At 41.3% G+C, this 20,390-nt stretch overlaps 2 protein-coding genes across 2 annotated transcripts; one reads left to right on the top strand and one right to left on the bottom strand.

Annotated features, from left to right (window-relative positions):
• Positions 1-525: 525 nt before the first annotated feature.
• kctd10 (potassium channel tetramerization domain containing 10) lies at positions 526-4,666 on the top strand. The gene is made up of 7 exons (XM_044026957.1): positions 526-607; positions 2,139-2,352; positions 2,455-2,624; positions 2,775-2,861; positions 2,968-3,020; positions 3,118-3,313; positions 3,405-4,666. The coding sequence occupies exons 1-7, from the start codon at positions 605-607 to the stop codon at positions 3,621-3,623; spliced, it is 942 nt and encodes a 313-aa protein (XP_043882892.1). The 5' UTR covers positions 526-604; the 3' UTR covers positions 3,624-4,666.
• On the bottom strand, positions 4,652-19,469 carry LOC122770009 (unconventional myosin-Ih-like). Its single transcript, XM_044026956.1, has 32 exons — positions 19,320-19,469; positions 16,113-16,247; positions 14,619-14,734; positions 14,315-14,513; positions 14,144-14,224; positions 13,590-13,769; positions 13,410-13,508; positions 13,210-13,323; positions 13,057-13,128; positions 12,389-12,508; positions 12,250-12,317; positions 12,061-12,166; positions 11,897-11,977; positions 11,701-11,792; positions 11,391-11,485; positions 11,242-11,288; positions 11,065-11,145; positions 10,031-10,136; positions 9,835-9,952; positions 9,138-9,251; positions 8,972-9,048; positions 8,530-8,598; positions 7,729-7,813; positions 7,469-7,631; positions 7,297-7,380; positions 7,121-7,214; positions 6,193-6,248; positions 5,721-5,856; positions 5,553-5,623; positions 5,371-5,468; positions 5,191-5,290; positions 4,652-5,069 (listed from the first exon to the last, which is right to left on the bottom strand). The coding sequence occupies exons 1-32, from the start codon at positions 19,323-19,325 to the stop codon at positions 5,043-5,045; spliced, it is 3,090 nt and encodes a 1,029-aa protein (XP_043882891.1). The 5' UTR covers positions 19,326-19,469; the 3' UTR covers positions 4,652-5,042.
• Positions 19,470-20,390: the final 921 nt, after the last annotated feature.

The following is a 20,390-nucleotide window of genomic DNA, read 5'->3' as shown; positions in this document are numbered from 1 at the left end:
CGTGTTAACGTTACGGAATTGTCTGAATTGCCCCTTTAAAGGATCACAGTAAAGTTGACGTAATTTTTGGAACTGCGCAGCGAAGACCAGGTGTTGTGCCGCGTTGTGGTGACTGCTGAGAATTGCATCCCCGTCGCGTGCTTGAAAACACAGCTTAAAAACACATAATACAATACTTTTTCTGTGATTCGAATTAAAGTGCTGACAATTAAATTAATGTCACAGACACTCAATCAAGCCAAATGTGGTGTAATAAAGGGGGCTGATGAAGCGATTCCCAAAAATAAATGGACCAAGAAACAGAAACGTTTGCTGTCAGAAATGTTCAGACGAAACGTATTATTACGTATTATTTTCTCGTTCTAATTGTTCTTATCGATCGTAAAATGTAGACCTTGGATATAATTTATCATAACTAACAATCCCGAGAAAGTTGACGTTTTGAAGCAATGAACCGACACTTTCCACTTTAGCCGTGCGCGTTCACGCGATGGGGTTGCGAGATTCTCGGCAGTCATCCGTAACGCTGCATAACACCGGAAGGAAGTGGGTGTTAGCTGACTGACGTTAGCGGGTTACATTTACGAAGGCTGCTGTGGCTTCTATGGTAAATATATGTATGCTTTTTCAAACAACTTGACACAAACACTCGACCACTGACATACAGAGAAAGGCGCGTTAACAACTACCGTCACAATGAGTATCTTTACTACATTTACACGTTCATTTATATCATGCTAACTTGTTAGCTCTCCCTCTCTCTCATTAGCCTACAGTTAGTTTGCTACAATCACTCGGTTCTAATTCATCAGCACATATAACCGCTTTGAAAATAGCTACCTCTTAACAAAAGTGTGTAGCTGTGTAATTCAATTTAAACAAGACTTTCTTGCGTAGTGGTCATGAACTAATGTACTGAATTGCCTCTGACCTGTGAAATATTTCCATAGCTAATCATGAAAAGTGGAAACAACACTAAAATGATTCTGCTGAAATTATACCAATATGAAAGGTTTTATCAGTTATTACATTTCCAATTCTTTCTTTGCAAATTGTAACGTTCAAACAACTTTAGCATCAGTCTAGTTGGAAAAGTCAGTAGATTTGTTTGTTTTACATTTAACTCATCTATGCTCTATCAATAATTATTGAAGTTGTAGTATGTATCTTTTCAATAGAACTGGTCTTTTGGGAGCCCTAAAACGTTATTTTTGGAACACTGGCCCAAAATGCCACACTATATACACAAATTGGGTGTTTATGTATTCAACCAATACAATACCAACTTTAAGAAAATCAATGATGTCATAGTTAAACCTCTCTGTTGCTCTTGCATTCTCTGTCACCACCTTTGTTGTCATCATCTTGTGTTTGGAGTTTGTACACAACACATTAGCATTAGGCACATGCTGTATGTATTCTTCTCCTGAGGTAGTGAGGTACCAAAAAGAATGTTGAAAGAGAAAGGCTAGACCATGGTCCTTTCTGAAAGCTCTGCAGGTTGTGCCGACAGAAGCTACACTCTGGAGCTTCAACTGTTAAGCAATTGCCTAATTTAGGCCCATAATTTAGGCCCTGAGGCATATATCTCAACTGTTGTTAAAACAAAACACTGAATGGGTTAGACACACCCTTTCACTAGGTCACATGTTCTTTCATTACAATGAACAATAATTAAAATGTCTTTATTACTTCACTGAATGGGCGTGTGTGCGTGCGCGCTTCCGCACTTGCTTGCAATATGAGCGATAGAGGCTTGTTAGAATTTAGAAAACATTTTTTAGAATTTTGGCCCTGATGTGGATTTGAACATGTAACCTCCTGATCTGGAGTCAAACGCTCTACCTTTGGGCCACAGAGTGTTAAACATATGGGCCTACTCAGGCTTTTTGTGTGAATGGGGTGAAGTATGCCATCTCTGATTGCCTTGTTTTAGATGGGGAAATATTTAGTAAGAATGACAATAATAATGACATTCACAGCCTCACATTATTAAATTGGAAGTCAGGAAGCACTGAGACAAGCTAACGTTGATAGATTAGAAACATTTATGATACACAAATCACCATTAACGCTAAACAAAGCTGATTCAGTAAGAAACCAAATGTAATTTCATGCTCTACCTTGTTCTTTCCCAGGAAGAGATGTCAGGAGAGAGTGTGGTGAGCTCGGCAGTGCCGGCAGCTACAACCCGGACTACATCCTTCAAGGGCTCCAGCCCCAGCTCCAAATATGTGAAATTAAATGTGGGTGGGGCACTGTACTACACTACCATGCAGACACTAACCAAACAGGACACAATGCTCAAAGCTATGTTCAGTGGCAGGATGGAGGTCCTTACTGACAGTGAAGGTGAGCTGTTGTTTAAAATTGTTTAAATCTATGCAGGTGTTGCATCGTCCCTCTAATGGTCAATTAATTCCAAAGTCGTGTTTCACTGTTTCATATTTACAGGTTGGATCTTGATCGATCGCTGTGGAAAACATTTTGGAACAATCCTTAACTATCTTAGAGATGGGGCAGTGCCACTGCCAGACAGCCGACGAGAAACTGAGGAACTGCTTGCGGAGGCCAAGTATTACCTTGTCCAAGGCTTAGCTGATGAATGCACTGCTGCCTTGCAGGTACTATCACTGCAGTCACATCGAATCTGTTCATTTTGAAGAATAAAACTTGTGTTTTTCATCAGGCAGGGCATCAAACATACAATATTCTGTATATTGCTGTTTCGTGGGTGCACATTTTGTAATGGAGTCTTCCCCCCCCCCCAACAGAACAAAGAAACGTATGAACCCCTTTGTAAAGTGCCTCTGATGACATCATCCAAGGAAGAGCAGAAGCTTATTGCAATGTCGAATAAGGTATTCTTTTCTTTTATCGTTTGTGTACAAGGTGCTAAATATCGTAAGTCATCTATCAAGAAATAGGTTGTTTTCTTAAATAATTCTATATTCTTTGTTATCACAGCCTACTGTCAAACTGTTGTACAACAGAAGCAACAACAAATATTCATACACCAGGTGAGTGCTCTTCTACTGTTATCAATAATATTTCACTAGGAATGTAATGTAAAATATGCCGGTTGTTTTAATTGATAACTGATCTCCCCACCTGCAGCAATTCTGACGACAACATGCTGAAAAACATCGAGCTGTTTGACAAGCTGTCATTGCGGTTCAACGGCCGAGTCCTCTTCATCAAAGATGTGATTGGAGATGAGATCTGTTGTTGGTCATTTTACGGCCAGGGGCGTAAGATTGCTGAAGTTTGCTGCACCTCCATTGTTTATGCTACAGAAAAGAAGCAGACAAAGGTGAACAAACATTGCGTTTAATATTCCATTCCCTGAGTTTTTGTGTTGTTTCTTTCTAACCTGTTGGCTAACACTGTACCTACTGTCCCAGGTTGAGTTTCCTGAGGCACGTATTTATGAGGAGACTCTCAACATCCTTCTGTATGAGTCCCATGATGGGAGAGGTCCAGACAATGCCCTGCTGGAGGCCACAGGGGGCGCCGCAGGACGATCTAACCATCTGGATGAGGACGAGGAGCGAGAACGAATTGAAAGAGTTCGTAGGATTCATATCAAACGGCCGGATGACCGCACACATCACCTTCAGTGACCCTCTTCCCCTGACCGTCATCCTGTGTCTCTGACAGTTTTTGCACCACACCTGTGCCTTACAACTCCCAGCGCCTCTGTCTCCCCAACTTGTTATTTTACCAGCTTTCTCAAGGAGACTACTATGAGATGAGAGTCACATCTGTGTGTAGGGGAGAAGTGTTTTAGCATTGTTTTCATGTGTCCACTTGTCATCTTTGTTGTGTCTGACAGGCCGTAGTCTTTGTTAGTCACAATTATTCCTATTGCTGCTTTCTGCTGGTGTGCAGGAACTCCTTGACATTCAACTTTTATCCTGGGTGTGTGAAAACAGACAAACAGAAGTGATATTGTCAGTATAGATCTGTTAATCAAGGTTTATCTTAACTCGATTGCATCCAGGAGAACATAAATTATGTCATGTGAGCAACTTAAATGTATTAATGTAATTTTTGCTTCTCCCAGAAGTGGTTCTGACGGGTCCACTGTGAGGTCATCAGAGGATGAACCAGATGTTAAAAACAGTTAGGCCACTGGGTGGCACTGTTTCACTCTGAGATGTGATCAAGGCTTTTCTTTCCAGCCCACAGATACTAGCAATTAAACCTTTAAAAACTATAATGTTTTGATACAGTAAAGGTTTCACAGGTGGATGCAACATATTACTGTAGTGCTTCTGCCACATTTACTTTTAACAAGCATTTCCCCCTTCACCCCATTAGATGATTATTATTTTTCAGTTGAGGAAACCTGAGCTTGTGACCTGAGGTGTTAAATGTACTGGGACGATTGAATGATGGATGCTGAGGTTGAAGTGATTGACAGTAACCAGAGCTCTCTCCTGGGCAGGAAGGAAGTCCTGTCTACAAGCTTTTACTGGAGAGAAATTAGACCCATCCTTCATCGCTGCATTTATCACACAATGTACTGTTTGCACACGTTTTAAGTTGAAATATGTCTAACAATCTCAGTACTTTTAGGTCTATTCTACAGAAGTGACCCATATATGTATGTTATATATTTATACCTACTTTATCACAAATAAATTTCTACATACAAACCTTTTTTCTGTTCTCATATTTCTGTTTTTAGTGAGCATTTATACAGTTATGACAGATATGGCCAGAAAATGGAAACAAAATGTCTCTTTCTGCTGTTTGAAGCATGATGTGTGTATTTTCATATCATTTTTACACCCCAGTGTAAGACAAACCCTTATATACAGAATGATGCTGACACTGCAGAGTAATATTTTTGGTGGAAAAGTAATTTGCATTGTTCGTATGGATTTAAAAAAAAAAAAAAAAGACTGTCCAAAAACGTGCTCATCCAGGGTTTTTTCAAGTGCTGCTCAGGTGTAAGGCTTGACGCTCTTCTCTTTAGGGGTCTCCTGATGAAATATGCAGAGGCTTCTTGTGTGTCTCCTCCTCTTCCCCACATGTTACCGTGTACGAGCCCGAGTGGCGACCTGGAGGCAAAAACAGTTGAATTCAAACATGTAAATATTCAAAAGTAAATGAATTTCAAATCAGAGTCTCATATAGCACGCCAGTACAATAATGTTTCCATCAAAGCAAGAATCAACTCACCACTGTCAGGTGTCCGTTCTTGGCCTTGTATACCATGGGCTCCTGCCCAGTGGTGAAGTCCACCACGCTCTCTTTCCCTGGCTGAATTTCAATCTTGATACTAGGAGTGAATGCAACATGAGCGGCCGTTTTACTGTAGATGCACACATCAAACGTAGCCTGTCTTCAGTAGACACTCACCTGCCCTGAACCACTTTGATTGCGTTTTGTTTGTTAGCAATGACGCAGAGTTTGGTCAGAAACTCATACAAGTGGTCACATTGCATGACCAGGTCCCCCTGAAACACGATCGAAAAAGACAATTAACTGCTGATGAGATGATTAAATATGCAACAGTTACTGTATATGAATCATTCACATACCTTCTGTTTAGGGTCCTCACATGTTACGTGGAATACAATCATGCCATCAGTCAAGTTACTGACTGAAATACCTGCAGTGAATCAATCAAATAATGAATCAAATAAGAATAAAGTATAACAAGTTTGATTTTTAACGGGAAATTCCCTGATGAGTGTGCATCACCTGACCTTTGAGAACAGTGTACAGCACTCTCTGCGTGATCTTGGCCTCGTCGATCACATATGCAGCTGTCTCTGTCAGGACGAGCTGCCGTGGCTTCGGTTTAAAGCCATTCCTGTGGTACTTGATTACTGGGACACTGTACTGCAGTGACACAGATGACAACAGTGATCACACACTGGTGCTGTGTGGCTGTATTTATTCTTATTTGTCAAGGATTCATTGTGCGGGTAAAAAAGTGTTTTCAGTCACAAATGCAGTCCAAGACACACGGTAGCAAATTTAAAATGCCTTTATTTATCAGGACCGACACAGGTCTTCTTCAGGGTCTCTGTCAGTTGTGGTTCCATGCCCCTTTTTCAGTTACACTAATGCCTTGACTGGGAGGTTCCCTCTCAATTTGCAAATCCATTAATCAAAAAATAGGAATTGGCATATCAACAATGGGAGAATAAAGATCAGCGAAAGACATTTTATTACCTTGATGCGCTCGTTGCGAATCATCTGGAGAACCCTTACGTTTATATCTTGTTCACCTGAAGAAATGAAAAAGAACATGATATAGTGCATGTATTAGAGCAATGAATTACATTTACTCCCGTTACTGTAATTGAGTAGGTTTTTTGTGTCATTTTTAAGTACTTTACCTGAATAAAAAAAATGAATAAATAAATAATTCACGCACTGGAAAACTGGCAGTGAGTGACGAGGACACACTGAACTGGCACTAATTAAGGTCCCTGAGTCAGTGGCATTTGTGACCTTTGACCCATTTTGACTGATACATTATGTGTTTACATATTTTATTTTGTCAACACTTTTCATTTGTAAAGGAAACACGGTAACTTTTACTCTGAATACATTCTACAACAGCTTATTTTTTACTTTAACTTGAGTACATTTTTAGACCAGTACTTTTACTTGTAGTTAAGTAAAATCTTTATCAAAATAGTGATACTTTTACTAGAGTAGAATATTTCAGTACTCTTTCTACCTCTGTATATACATATAGTATAGGTATATCTATATATATAAGTCAGAGAGATAATTTACCAGGAAAAGTATGATTGAAATTAATTCGAATCAATTAAATTAAATTCAAAACACTTTTTTTTTTTAATTTGTCCCTGGGGTGCAATTAAAAGGCACAGAACTCACCGCACAGGACATAGACAGGACACGAGACATCTAAACAAGCATAATGTAAATACTAAAGTACTATGTGCAGTTCAGTCATAGAGGAACTGTCTGCGGGGAAACAGGCAAAGAGAGGTTGCGATTCTGGAGTAGGGAAGGGTCACAGGTCAGATGTTGGACTGTTGTGGGGACAAGAGTGTGTCTCTCCTCCTCTGTGTCTTTTACAAGAGAAACCTGGCCAAGGCGGCAGCATTACAGAACTGATCCTTACTGATTCTGGTGTCGACAAAGGGCTGTGCGACACTCTGTGGATAACTCTCCTTCTTGCCCTTGAAGATGGAGCTGGTGAGATACTTCATTTGAAGCTGAGGGGACGAACAAATCGGTCACGTCAAAGGGATCATGTGACGACCGAGTCTTACGCGACATGTCTGACGCGTGAGTTACCTGTGCTTTTTTCTGGGGTGTAATTCCTCTCACGTATTTCCGCACCATGACACGGTAGCAAAGCTTACGCAGGATCTCTGATGACTGAAAAGAGGAAACAGATTCAAGCTAAAAACATGTGTGCTTGTCTGTTTTTTTTTTCTTTTGTGCTTAAGTCGATTTATCGTCATACCTCTGCGACGACTGCCGGTGGATGTACCCAGGAGGTTTTATCCAAAACAGTCTTTGGCAGATTTGCTTTAAGTCTGTTCAGGTAATTTTGTCTCACAAAGGCCAGGTACTCTGAGTTATCTGTGCTTTTTGCTTCCCCTCTGGTCATGTAGCCTTTAATAAATCTGAAATAGGTTGTTAAATATTACATTGACGATAAATGGGACACTAACCTTGAGCGAAGCTGTGTAATGAATGTGTCCGACTTTCTTTCTTTATTACTTCTTTATGACTTTGACAGCCCAGGCTCTCTTCTCTCTCTCCTTCCTGGCCTGCGCTCCTCTCCAGCATGTTTCAATCTTCGTGGCTGAAGATGTAAAAAAAAAAAAAAACATTTATACAATGTTTGGAGTTGTCTTTTTACAAATCCAGGGGCATTACAACAGGGAAGGCAAAGGCTTTTAGCTGCCACGGGCCTCCAGAGAGCAGCTGATAACAACAACAATGTGGGTCAGTTCACTGTTTGTCTGGATGTCTGGTGACCCTCAAGTGTCACCTCTGGCTTCTTATAGGCATTTACATTTGTTTTTCATGCATTTTTCATGAACTGCCCCTTTAATTTCATGTCCAAATCAAAGTTTTGCCATTTACCCATTCATAGAGCACATCTACATTCAGTGCTTTCTATACCATAAATCTATCATACACTGGGGCAAAGACAGTGAGTGTCTTCCCAGGGACACATCGGCATGTAGACAAGCAGAGATGGGGATCAAACCGTCACCCCCTCTGGCTGGAAGAGGATCTGTTCTACCACTGCCCCACCGCTGCCCTCGCAGTGAAGCAAGATGGCTGCAAACAGGTTGTAATACGACTACAAACGAGATGGAACACCCACAAAAAAAGTTGCAGAAGTGAATTCTACTGCTAAAAAGAAAGAAAGAAAGTAATTCAACAGTTTGACAGGAAAAATGCTTCTTGCCCCCGCTCGCCCCTGCACTGCTGCTGTATACATACAAACACTGAATTCCTCGACAGAAAACATATTACATTGTTTATATTCAGAGACTAAACAGAACTTACCAGCTTCTTTTTGTTTTCTGAACTCTCCTTTTGCCTTGTATCCTTTGTATTTGGCCTGCAGTCGTGTTGCTGCCAATGCGGAGCATAACATTAACATTAACATAACATTAACATTAACATTAACATAAACATAAACATAAACATAAACATAAACATAAACATAACATTAACACAACACAACACAACACAACATTAACATTAACATAACATAACATACAATATTAACATAACATATAACATTAACACAACACAACATAACATTAACAACACAACACATAACATAACACATAACATAATATAACATAACATAACATAACATAACATAACATAACATAACATTAACATAACATAACATAACATAACATAACATAACATAACATAACATTAACACGAAGCAGGTGCAGTGGGGACTGACAGATTTCCATCGATGATCTGCACTCACCCAGTTCATGTTTACATCTCTCGTAAGCGTCTTCTGTGGCGTAAAGTGTCCTCGGGTGACGGATGAATATTTTGGTACTATAACAAACAACACGCAGCGACATCGTCTTGTGGTTTAGAGTGCATTTGCGCCGTTATATTCTGCATTAAATCAGTAATGTACTCACCGCCCCATTTTGTATTCATTTGGCAAGTAGCCCAGATGTTGAACCAGAACTTCCACTCCATCAGCGGGGATTCCTCTCCAGTGAGGCCACGTGGACGGGCACAGTGGTTTATATCTGCAAAAAACAAATACTCACTATGGTCTAAATGTGGAAGAATCGTTCCATATAACACAGAAATTCTGTTAAACATCTATCATCACAAAGTATTAGGATATAATTGTACGCTCATATTGTCCACCCCTACTGAATAGTAGGATTTAGTTGGATTTCTTTTTTCACTTGACCCCAACCAGCATGTCCATGTGGGCCCCATAAGGATTGTAATCGAGCTCACAATGTGGGTCTCAAGTGGATTTGTCCATGGTTTCCATAACGGCCTCATCTGTGTTTGCCCACTTCAAGCCCATGCCCGTGTAGAACACTTTCCAGGCTACTTGGGTAATAAGTGGGTACTAAGTGGGCATGGGCTGTAAGTGGGGAAATTATGTAGGTCCCATATGATTACCCTCATTGGAACGCCCATGTGGGTAATCACAGGTGGGGCCACTATGGAAACCGCAGACAACCCACTTGGGACCCACATTGTCAGCACGAATTTAATCCCGATGGGGCCCACATGGACATGCTGGCTGGGACTGATCCCCTCATGACCACAGTAGATGCTCGGTGGCCCCCAGGTCATTTAGTTCGTCCGTACCGCTTCAAGAAGACGTCATATTTGCGCCTGTAAGCGAAACCAGCTCGTCTGACTCTAAGGTGCTCCATCAGGCCCAGGTACTTCACCTGGTGCCTGATCAGGGCTTCATCAAAATGACCTGTAATTATGCAAAAAAGAACTCTCATTATCTAGTGAATAAAGAATAGCTGCATGTGCCGTTCAGTCGTGAAAGTACCTGGCTGTTTGGACTCGTTGGATTTGAGGCAGCGTATGTACCAGGCCTCTTTAGCCATGAGGATTTCTGTCAGCTTCAGCAGGCTGCTCTTAAACTGGGTCGCCACCTACAGACACAACACAAGAGACAAGAGTGGTAATCCCCAACAGTTCATCTGTCAGACCCATATGGCTGAATGATGACACAGTCCAACTACCACTTACATATAAACACTGGGGTGATTAAGCCTTTGCAGTTGCCGCCCCCAGGCTGTGGAATAAGCTCCCCTCTGACTTATTATGTGCCATCTCTGACCTGGACCTCTAAATGTATCGGGGGGGTTTTAATACCCAGTCGTGTGGTGACACCTTTAATTTTTATTCTTATTATATACTTATTTATGCTTTTTGTCTTTGTTTTTGTGCTGTGTGTTTTATTTTAGTGTAAAGCACTTTGGTCACCTGAGGGTTGCTGTAAAGGGCTTTTATAAATAAACATTACATTACCTCTGTCTTGTCTCTGACTCAAAGGTCACTCTAGATCAGGGGTGCCCAGTCATTTTCCCTTGGAGGGCCAAAATTAAAACTTAATGAAGCTTTATCATACTCTGTATATAAGTGCAATTTTCAACTACGAAATAAAACCAAATAACTTAACAAATTTTAGCAAATAAACACTATTTAGATATCAAAATATAGCTTCTTCTTTAATGTGATAAAAAAGGGGACTAAAGCAACCGCTAAGTTTTCTTATGCCTTGAACCTTGTTTTTGACCGTCCTGGTTTATATAATACATAAATGTTTCTTTCACATTTACTAATATTCTATATCTATATTAGCAAAAAATCTACATGGCAAAAATGTAAAAAAAAAGTGCATCACTTGGCTGCACTTTTGCATTAAGATAAAAGCAAGTACAGGCTACTGTTATTTAATGTGATGCAAACATGATTTATTAAGGCTGCAAATTTCTGTTGGAAGAAAACAAAACTCTTGGTTTCCACTCTTGATGATGCCGACAACATACAGGGTTAAAGTTAACAGTGGGCACTCACCGTCTCTGGTCTCCGTCTGTTGTCCAGATTGATGGCGGAGAAGCACTCGCTGACGATGGCATTTTTAGATTGACACATCAGCTACACAGAGAGAGACACACACACACACACACAATGAATACTGTATTCCAGGAGTTTCATCTTCACATAAACCAAACATCACCGTTTTAGACTCACATCTTTTATGTTTCTGTACAACAGGTCATTGTTTTTATCCAGGAACCCTACAGTGTCATAGTGTGAGGAAAGAAAACACCAAGAGTTAAAGACCGGGCTCTTTTTCAGCTGAAAATAAAACAAGTGCCTGAGATTGGGATTCATTTTACCCACAACACAGTAGGTGACCTCCCCGGCATAATGCAAGAGACGGAAATCTCCCCTCTCCAGTGTCTTCCGTGTCATTTTATCAGCCAGTTTGTGCCTGTAGAGACGAGGGAGACAGACGGGTGGAAAGTGAGTGGCCTTCTAAAACGTGTCCTCAGTGTCAGTTCACTCCCAAAAGCCCAGTCAGCAGAACACTGATACTCATAGAGTTGTATTTCATTTAAACGACTGGTATATTATCAAACAACAGTGTCAAATTAAGCATTTTTATCCCTTAACGATGCAAGTAAAATGTAAGCGGACTCAACTCACGTGACAAAATGAGGATGATTTCCCATCTTTTCTTCCAGTCTCTCCAGGAAGGTCAGATCTGTGGCATCTCCCGGCCTCAGACACTCCTCGTCCTGCAGGATGTTTTTTATCAACCCTAACCATAGTTTCCCGTGCTAATATTTTTTTTTTTACAGTCATTGTTAGTTTTATGAGTTGCCAGAGAAGCTTTACACACCAGTATTGATATGATCCCTCTGTGTTTCTCCTCAACCAGGTCACAGATGATTTTATTATTGAAGAACTGCACAGGCTCCCACTGGAGAGAAGTTGAAAAACAGATTGCAAATGAACGCACTAGAATTTGTCCCGGGGGTTTTCCGTCCCAGTCGACGGAATTACCTCGATGTCCTCTGCTTCGTACTCTTCCTGCTCGGACTTGAGCGTCAGTTGGATGAAAAGCTGTTGCAGCTTCTCGTTGCAGTAGTTTATACAGAACTGCTCAAAACTGAGGACGAAGAGGAAACACAAACAGCTCAGGCAGAATATTCATAACAGGTAAGTTGAAAATGTCATAAACGACGTGTTCACCTGTTAACGTAGAACACCTCAAACCCATATATATCCAGGAGCCCTATGACGGACTTTCTGGAGGAGTCCTATAATAAAAAAAACCCTGAATTATTAGTTATCAGTTAAATGATCATTAGTAAGACATTCTTCTTCTCACCTTGTTCTCCATGGACTCATTGATCCTGTTGACCAGCCAGGTGAATGTCTGTCCATAGATGGCTTTAGCCAGGGCATCTCTGACATAAATGGCGTGATCAGTTGTGAATGGGGTCAGGATCTTCCCGGACAGACAAAGGCATACACAGTATGAAGATTTTAAAAAATGTTATTCCAGTTTTTATTTATTTATTTGAGTGAGGACATTGCAAAGTAAAGCCATGGGTTAATTTACATTTGTTTACCCCAAGACAGGTTGATGAAATAAGATCTCATTTTCAAGCCAATTCCCAGGGAAGTGTGGGTTGAAAGGTCATTACATATGAATAAATAAATGATTTTATTTTTCAGTTTTGTAAAAAAAAGTTTTAAATTGTGTGAAATAAGTATGATAGGTTTTAAGAAATGCTAAACCATGGCGTTTATTCATGATATGTTAGTTTTATACATCATTCCATTTTAAAAACACTTTTACTTTGAAATTCTGTGAAATATCATAATGAATATCTTTATTACGATATCCTGATGGAATATTGTGTTAGTATTTTCAGTTCATATTGCACCATTCGCTTCTTAGGTGAACAGAAACACCATGAATAATGTCATCATAGAGTTTATCATCATAATGTATCATAAATAAAAGTGAAGCAGATGTAGACATGCTGGCACCTGATCTTTTTTGGCCTCAATCTTCCTGTATGTCAGTCCGTCTTGTAGGAGGTGAACATCAACACCTAGTAGCTGCAAAATAAAGAGGTTCTGCTCCGTCTTTTTGTCATAATGCTACAAATCGGCAGAATAATTATGAAATTATTCCCTTACGTTTGAGACCCAGCGCAGTGCTGCGTTGTTGTTCAGGTGGGCGTTGCCTTTGCTGTCAGATTCAAACTGAACGTTCCCCAGATGGAGGACACTTGCAATAATTTCAAACAAGTACTGCACAGAATAAATCAACTTTAACATGATGCTAAAACAATAAATAAAAAATACACGGTGAGAGTGAACAACAGGATCCAACTTACATCGGTGGTCATTTTATCAATGTTGATGATTTGCAGCGCGTTTTTGACTGTTTTCCACTCATTTATGTCATTAATGGAGGACACAATGGCACACTCTCCCTGTCGCAGGGTAAACACAGTAACGTGACGTCACACTGTACTGTTGTCTCCACTCAAACATGTCCACAGAGGTATTCATACCTGGGTTAGGTAGTTATAATGATGGCAGTCTCTCTCTAATCCCAGCCGCTGCAGCAGGTCGTCCTCTCCTCCCTGCACCAGCTGGTAGAAGATGTGGAAGTTCCTCTCCCCGTGATTCTGATGCACCACCCTCGACTTCTCCAGGAGGTAGTTCAGGATATGACCTCCGACGGCTTCTCCCTACAGAGAGACATCATGATCTTAAAGAGGGAAACTCTACAACATGCAAAAAGGGTCAAAACAGGTGAGTCTGGATTTGAATTGGGGGAGTGGCTCAATATTTCTGAGGTCAGGTGGTAGAGAGTGAGGTGATGAGAGAGGACAGAGAGGAGGAGGATCTGAGGAAACAGGAGAGGATGGAGGAGGTCTGACAGATGTGGAGGGGCGAGGTTATGGATGACTTTGAAGGGACTTTGAGGGAAGGGCCTTCACATACTGTATTTGAACAAACCACAAGATCATTTCTAAGAAGAAAAGAAGAAGAAATCTCCCATATTCTTTCTTTCACATTCCCACATTATAGATATTTCTGAAATCTGCTACTTGACCTTTACCTCGCTGTCAAACTGAATGTCCATATACTTCCCAAAGCGACTTGAGTTGTCATTTTTCAGCGTTTTGGCATTCCCGAAAGCCTGCAAAATAAACATATCGACCACATCACACAGAGTAGTTTATTTGGTATGTCATCATTTTTTTGGGTATGCCATTACAGGGAGTCAGACCTCGAGGACTGGGTTGGACATGAGCATTTTGTCCCGCACAGTGTTGAGCAGAGTGGTGCTTGGGCAGCTGACAGCATAATACTGCAGAATCTTCTTGGAGGCCTCGGTCTTTCCTGCTCCGCTCTCACCTGAGATGAGGATGAAGTGATTGTTGAACTCTGCCAACATGGTGTGGTAGGCGTTATCTGCCAAGGCGTAGCTGCGGGGAAGCACAGACATTTCCCATGAGCCTTGGTGAGATGAGTCTATGTGTTTATGTGTGTGTGTGTGTGCACGCACATGCAAACACTGATGATACACTCACATGTGTGGTGGCAGCTCAAAAAAGTTGACACCCATGTAGAGTTCCATTTGTTTGTTATTGTAAATGTCCAGCTCTTTGTAGGGATTGACAGACACTAACAACGTCCCAATGTAGGTCTAAAAGAAAGAAAAATAATGGGCACTCATTTGCACATAGCAAGGTCTAAATCAACAAAATCAAGTTCTTAAACCTGTGGCCCGCAGGCCACAAGCAGCCCGCCACTTAAAGGAATACTTTGTATGACTAGAATAGTGATAGTATTTTTGAATAAATATGCTTCCTTTACCCTGAGTCGAGAAATATTTTCATTCTTTGTTTTAAGAAATGACGTAAATCGTGTCATTTTGCACCATCGGAGGGCATTTCTTGGTCCGAACTGCTAGTTCCGCATGTTTTAGACCCACCCATTGGGGGCAGGACTTCAGTCTCAGAATGTAAACATGGTATCGACACTAACGACAAAGAACAAGAACGGCATAATGTAGTTTTCAAACCAACATGGCAGCATGCAGATAGAGTGAAACCTGACTGTCGGTGAGGATGAGGAGCTAAGGCTCTATCCTAGCCTTGTAGCGCAGTGCATTCTGGGAGCCAAAAATAAATTTTCTGCCTTTCTCGGTGTAGAAGGCACTTTTTTTCACATTTCTACAACATAGATGTTTTAATAAACAGTTATTGTTCCAGCGGTGAAATATAGCATGACCTGCCCTAAGACAACAATCCAATCAGAGGCGGTGTGTTCTTGTGTGGGCGTGGCTTACCACACAGACACAGAGCGCTTACAGTAAGAGGCAGAGACGAGAAGCTTAAGTGAAACTTAACTCACAGCAAGTGAAAAAGGAAACGGAGGCATTCATTCGCGACCAGGTCAAATATCATATATTTTTAATCGCGCTGCCGCCGCTGCAACTGTTCAACTTTCAGACAGAGAAAATAAATGTGCGTCTTAATTCTACAACTCGGATAAAGGTGAGATTTCTAAATTTAAAACTACAACGACACAAGCATCCTGTAGCACTATGACAGAATATAACACTAAATACGTTTGTTAACATAATGGCATAAACACTGAACAGTATTTGTATAACAATACATTAGTTTTTTTAATCATATTATAAAATGTATTACATTCAACATACAAATTGTCCTGTTCATGTGATTATTTATCTAAGTTTTGATTCTATGTATATTTCTATCCGTTTTTCTTTTTCTTTTCTTATTCTTATTAGTTTTTTTTATTGTGAACATATGTGCATATCTTTCTATATCAAAACAAACACCTCTATTTTGAAATTCTGTGAAATACCAAACTAATTAATATCATTGGTGCAATATCATGATGGAATATTGTGATATAATTTAAAGGTCGCCCCTACGGGACAGTTTACAGATTTTTTTCACTTGCCCCCTGCAGACCAGACTAGATGCTCATTAGCCCCCCTGGGTTATTTGAGTTTGACACCCCTGGATTAAATGGTCTTTTCCCAAACTCACATATATGAGATCTTTACTGAAGCGTTTGTGGAGGTTGCTAAGGAAGGCCTCATCCGTGGTTTCATCCAGAAGCACAAAATCTTGGATTCCCACCCGGTCCCTGGCAGTTAGGGCTCCTTCCATATCCAGCTGACCCTGTGCGACAAATTGGATCAACCGTAAATGAGTTAAATGCACAACATCAAAGAAAAGGGAAAAACTCTAGAACCAAATTTCCTGCACATGCTTTTATATTGTGCTTTGATCAGTTGGAGTGAGACAGAATTTTTTTTGCGGAAGTCCACTGTGCCAAAGTAACAAGTGTTACACATGTTTACATGCATAACAATGATATCCACATCTTGATGTGTATTTTGGCAAATGCAGCAGGATGAATAAATGTCCGAATAATGGTCTCCACGGGGGAGGACAGCTCTGAAAAAAGCACCAGAAAAAGCACAAACATGGTCCCTGTTAGTTTTCTATTGAAATAAGAGGTCTAGAGGTCCAATGTGTCTTTGAAGCAAAGCTTTGTGATTGTGCAGACAAACAGACAGAGGCTAATGATCACTACACAGCACACGGAGCCCTTGGCTCGCAGCCCACAGTTTCCTAGGGCTGATGCACACATAGCACACTGTGCAAATGGACTCTGGGAGCCCAAAACAGCAGCACATTTAAAAAGCATAGTGGGAAAAATTCCACCAATCTGTTTTGCATTCTCAGCACCAACATTCAGACCAAAGGTTTTCAGCAGCTTTTGTTGGTTTTGTATTTTTCTCTCTCTCTTTCTCTCTCTCTCCTTTGGAAGCACAAGTCCTTTGATTCTCAACTCTCTCTGTAAAAACATTAAAAAAAGATAATCCATTGGATCTAATTGACACAAAGCCCTCCGTTCCCCCCGCCTCCCCTGTTTCTACCCTCCGCCTATGGCCCTCATTTCTTCTGAGAAAGGCCAAGTGTTTTTGTCCTGTGAATACCACGGAGCAGAGACAAAAAAGATGTCTTTAAAATGCAGTCTACAATCCATTACACATATTCCCCCTGCATATCCATTCAGTAATTATTCATTAGAAAACATTTAATGTCACAGTGAATTTCACACTAGGCAGTCGAAACACAATGGAAGAGATTTGGCCTATTTTGGGGTGAGGAGTTGGGGAGGGGTTGGCTGTACAGAGGAAAGGGTGAAGGCGAAAGGGGGGGGTGGGGTGCAGCATTTGTCTGATCTGAGAACCTCTGAAACGGGGCCATCTTGAGACAACAAGACAGACTAAATAGTGCAGTAACGGTCCGTGCCCCGCTGCTTGCTGTGACACTCATTTAGTGTGCCTTGATGGTGAACAATAGAGGCTTGTTCTTAGCAATCCTGTGCTGTAATTTGGACTTCATTACTTTGCTCACACGGGGCCCCATGGAAGGAGAGAGGAGGCTAGTCACAGGTTTTTTTTTCCTTTCCACCTGTCAGCCTCACATCCCCAGTCCTCACCCCTCGCCGCAACAATACGCCCTCACCCGTGTCCCCACCGACAACCCGTACCCGACCCCCTTCCCATAGCTCCCCCTGCACCCACCCACCCACTTTAAGCCAATGAGACAGGTGAACAATATCATTGAAGGAACCCCTTTTTTGGACGTCAGAATCAATCTGGCAAACGCAATGGTAGTGTTGCTGGTGTGGGGTATCTGTGACGCCCCCCCCGTCTTCATGGGAACAAATTCTCAGCGCGGCACAAGCAGACAATATGCTGGGACAGCGTGACTTAGGGATCTGCCATACAGTATTACAATTAATATCATGAACAGATAAGCCCCTGTCAGGAGTGGGGATAATGAATTCAATGGCGATAACCACACCAGAGTTTTAGGTTTTCATTCAGTGCGCTGACAAAAAATCTCAAGGTTCCTTCGTCTCCTTTCAGGGATTCTTTGGTGTCCCGCAGGTATTTCTTTGCGAGAAATCCGTCTGCGGCATGCAGAGGTGTTTCTAATGGCACTGGGCGAGAAAAGGCTGAACACTGAACAAAAGACAAAAAAAGTTTTCCTCATGCACGTGTTATTATTATTATTATTATCTATAACACAAGCGAAATTGGACGGGATTGAACTGTACACCTGTGGTTATAATTAAACCATCAACAGCCCAATCTGATGCACAGCGGAAAGAATGATTATGTAATGAATCCACTGAGCCATTGTCCGATCAGGTGGATTGCCTTGCTACCTCAGAGCACATCCAATTGTATTTTAATTAAGAGATGGTCCCTCATCTTGGTCTAGAGTGTCAGTGTTGCCTGAGACGGAGTGACCTCATCTGTGTGAGAAGTAGGTGGTGCTACATGAGTCGTGGGGGGAGGAGCACGAGCAAAGCAATTAAGAAACAGTTATGTCCCTCTTAAAGGGGATTTCCTTCAATTAACTAGGGTCTATTTGACCCTTACTGTGTCAAAACAAGTCAAAGTTACTTCATTTTGCTTTTCCCCGCTTCCTAAAAACATCACGATGTTTGCTTTTGTTTCTGCTTATCTTCCTTCTAGCATCTGTTTCGTTGAAACCACAGCCTGCAGACAGTTACTAAAAATACAGCGTAACAGTTAGCCTGGCACAGTCTGGAAGTTACAAAATCTCTCCAAGAGTATTTCTGAACTTCACCGTAACGATTTCATTTTCATATAACACAGAATAAAACCAGGGTCGGGCAAACAGCACAAGGGTCCAGGATGTCACTGCTCCAAGTCTATGGCTGATATTGAATCAGCTAGGCAGACTGTCATGGTCAAAATGACCCACTGAAGTTCAAACCAAGCATCAGAATGAGGAAGAAAGGTGATTTAAACTCTGAGTATTTCAGAAACTGCTGCTCTAATGGGATTTATACAGATACACATACAACCATCTCTAGTGTTTATAGAGAATAGTCCAAAAAAGAGAAAATATCCAGGAGCAGCAGCTCTCTGGACCAAAATGTAAAAAAAAAAGAGAATGGAAAGACTTTAACATGAACTAAAGTACACATGTTATAACCAGAATATGCAGAAGACCATCTCTGAACTCTTATTGGTCAGATTTTATACAGACCAAGCAAACATGAATCATTTTACTGAGTGAGCTACATGTGCAGGTGAGATCAAACTAAACTTTCAACATCATCAAATCTGAAACTCTTTGACGGCACCTGCAGTATGAGATGTAAACACACGTGAAAAAGTTGTACGAAAGAACTCGAACCTGCATGTTTGAAGCTGTATTTGTTTGTTTCTCTCAGTGAGGAGCCACACCGGAAAACAAACTTCCTCCCCTCCGGAGAAGTTAGTCAAGAGCAGCGTGTCCTCCTGTGTCCGCTTGCATGGAGACAATGAGTGAACCTGTAAACATTGGATGAATGACAGTAGTCCAGATTGATTAAAAACACGAATGGACTTAAAGAGCACACGTCGTGTCCTCTCTATCCTTCATCCAGAATGCAGCATGGCAGTACAATGGTAATAATGTGTTCACATATGCTTCTCTACATCGTCCTGACCCAGTCTTAGGCCACTGTGTGCTGGGTGCTTAATCATTCATGTCGTGGGAGGTGGAGAGGCAGAGATCTTATTCAGTGCTTACTTGGGTATCTACTGCTCTACTGAGTGTAACATAACGATGCAGAAACAAGATCCAAACCGCACCAATGCAACCATCACCCTCTCCTTCTTCTCCGTCTCTCCTTCACTCTACCTCTGGCCTATCACTACGCTCCCATGTCTCTTTCTGTGTTCCTGCGGTCGAGGTCTGTCTACTGATCTTTGATTGGATGGATACATTACCAGCTAATCACCAGCTGCTTTATTACTCAGTACAACAAAGCTAGTCGGGGGAATACCATTGTTTAGAGCTGCCAACGCGAGGTGCTTTTGTAAAATGCTACTGGGCTCATGCCCAAATGCAATTACCTAATTTTGTGCTTGGGTGAGAACAATTACGAGATGACAGCGCCTCTAATTGAAGTTCCTATGGTAGCATTCAAATGTAAGGCATGCGAGTATTTTCTTTGGCAGGCGTTTTATGCCAATATGAGAGAGTGTGAACATGGTGGGAAGTAAAGGGGGGGGGACGGGGAATGATGTGCCAAAGAGATACTTTGGTATGGCCTGAACTGGGAGTATTGGGATGTGTGGCCTCCAGAAGGCCTCATAATTCTGTGTGGCCCTCAACTTCAACATAGCTGAACTCAGCTATTTGAAAGGTGTACAGTGGAATTCATGGAAACATAAATACAGCATCAACCATTCCTCCACGAGCTTGTTACAGGAAATAGTT

Source organism: Solea senegalensis, linkage group LG5, assembly GCF_019176455.1.
Source record: "Solea senegalensis isolate Sse05_10M linkage group LG5, IFAPA_SoseM_1, whole genome shotgun sequence".
Classification (NCBI taxonomy): domain Eukaryota; kingdom Metazoa; phylum Chordata; class Actinopteri; order Pleuronectiformes; family Soleidae; genus Solea; species Solea senegalensis.
The sequence above is the reverse complement of the archived record's forward strand: the minus strand, read 5'-3'. Positions and strand labels throughout refer to the sequence as shown.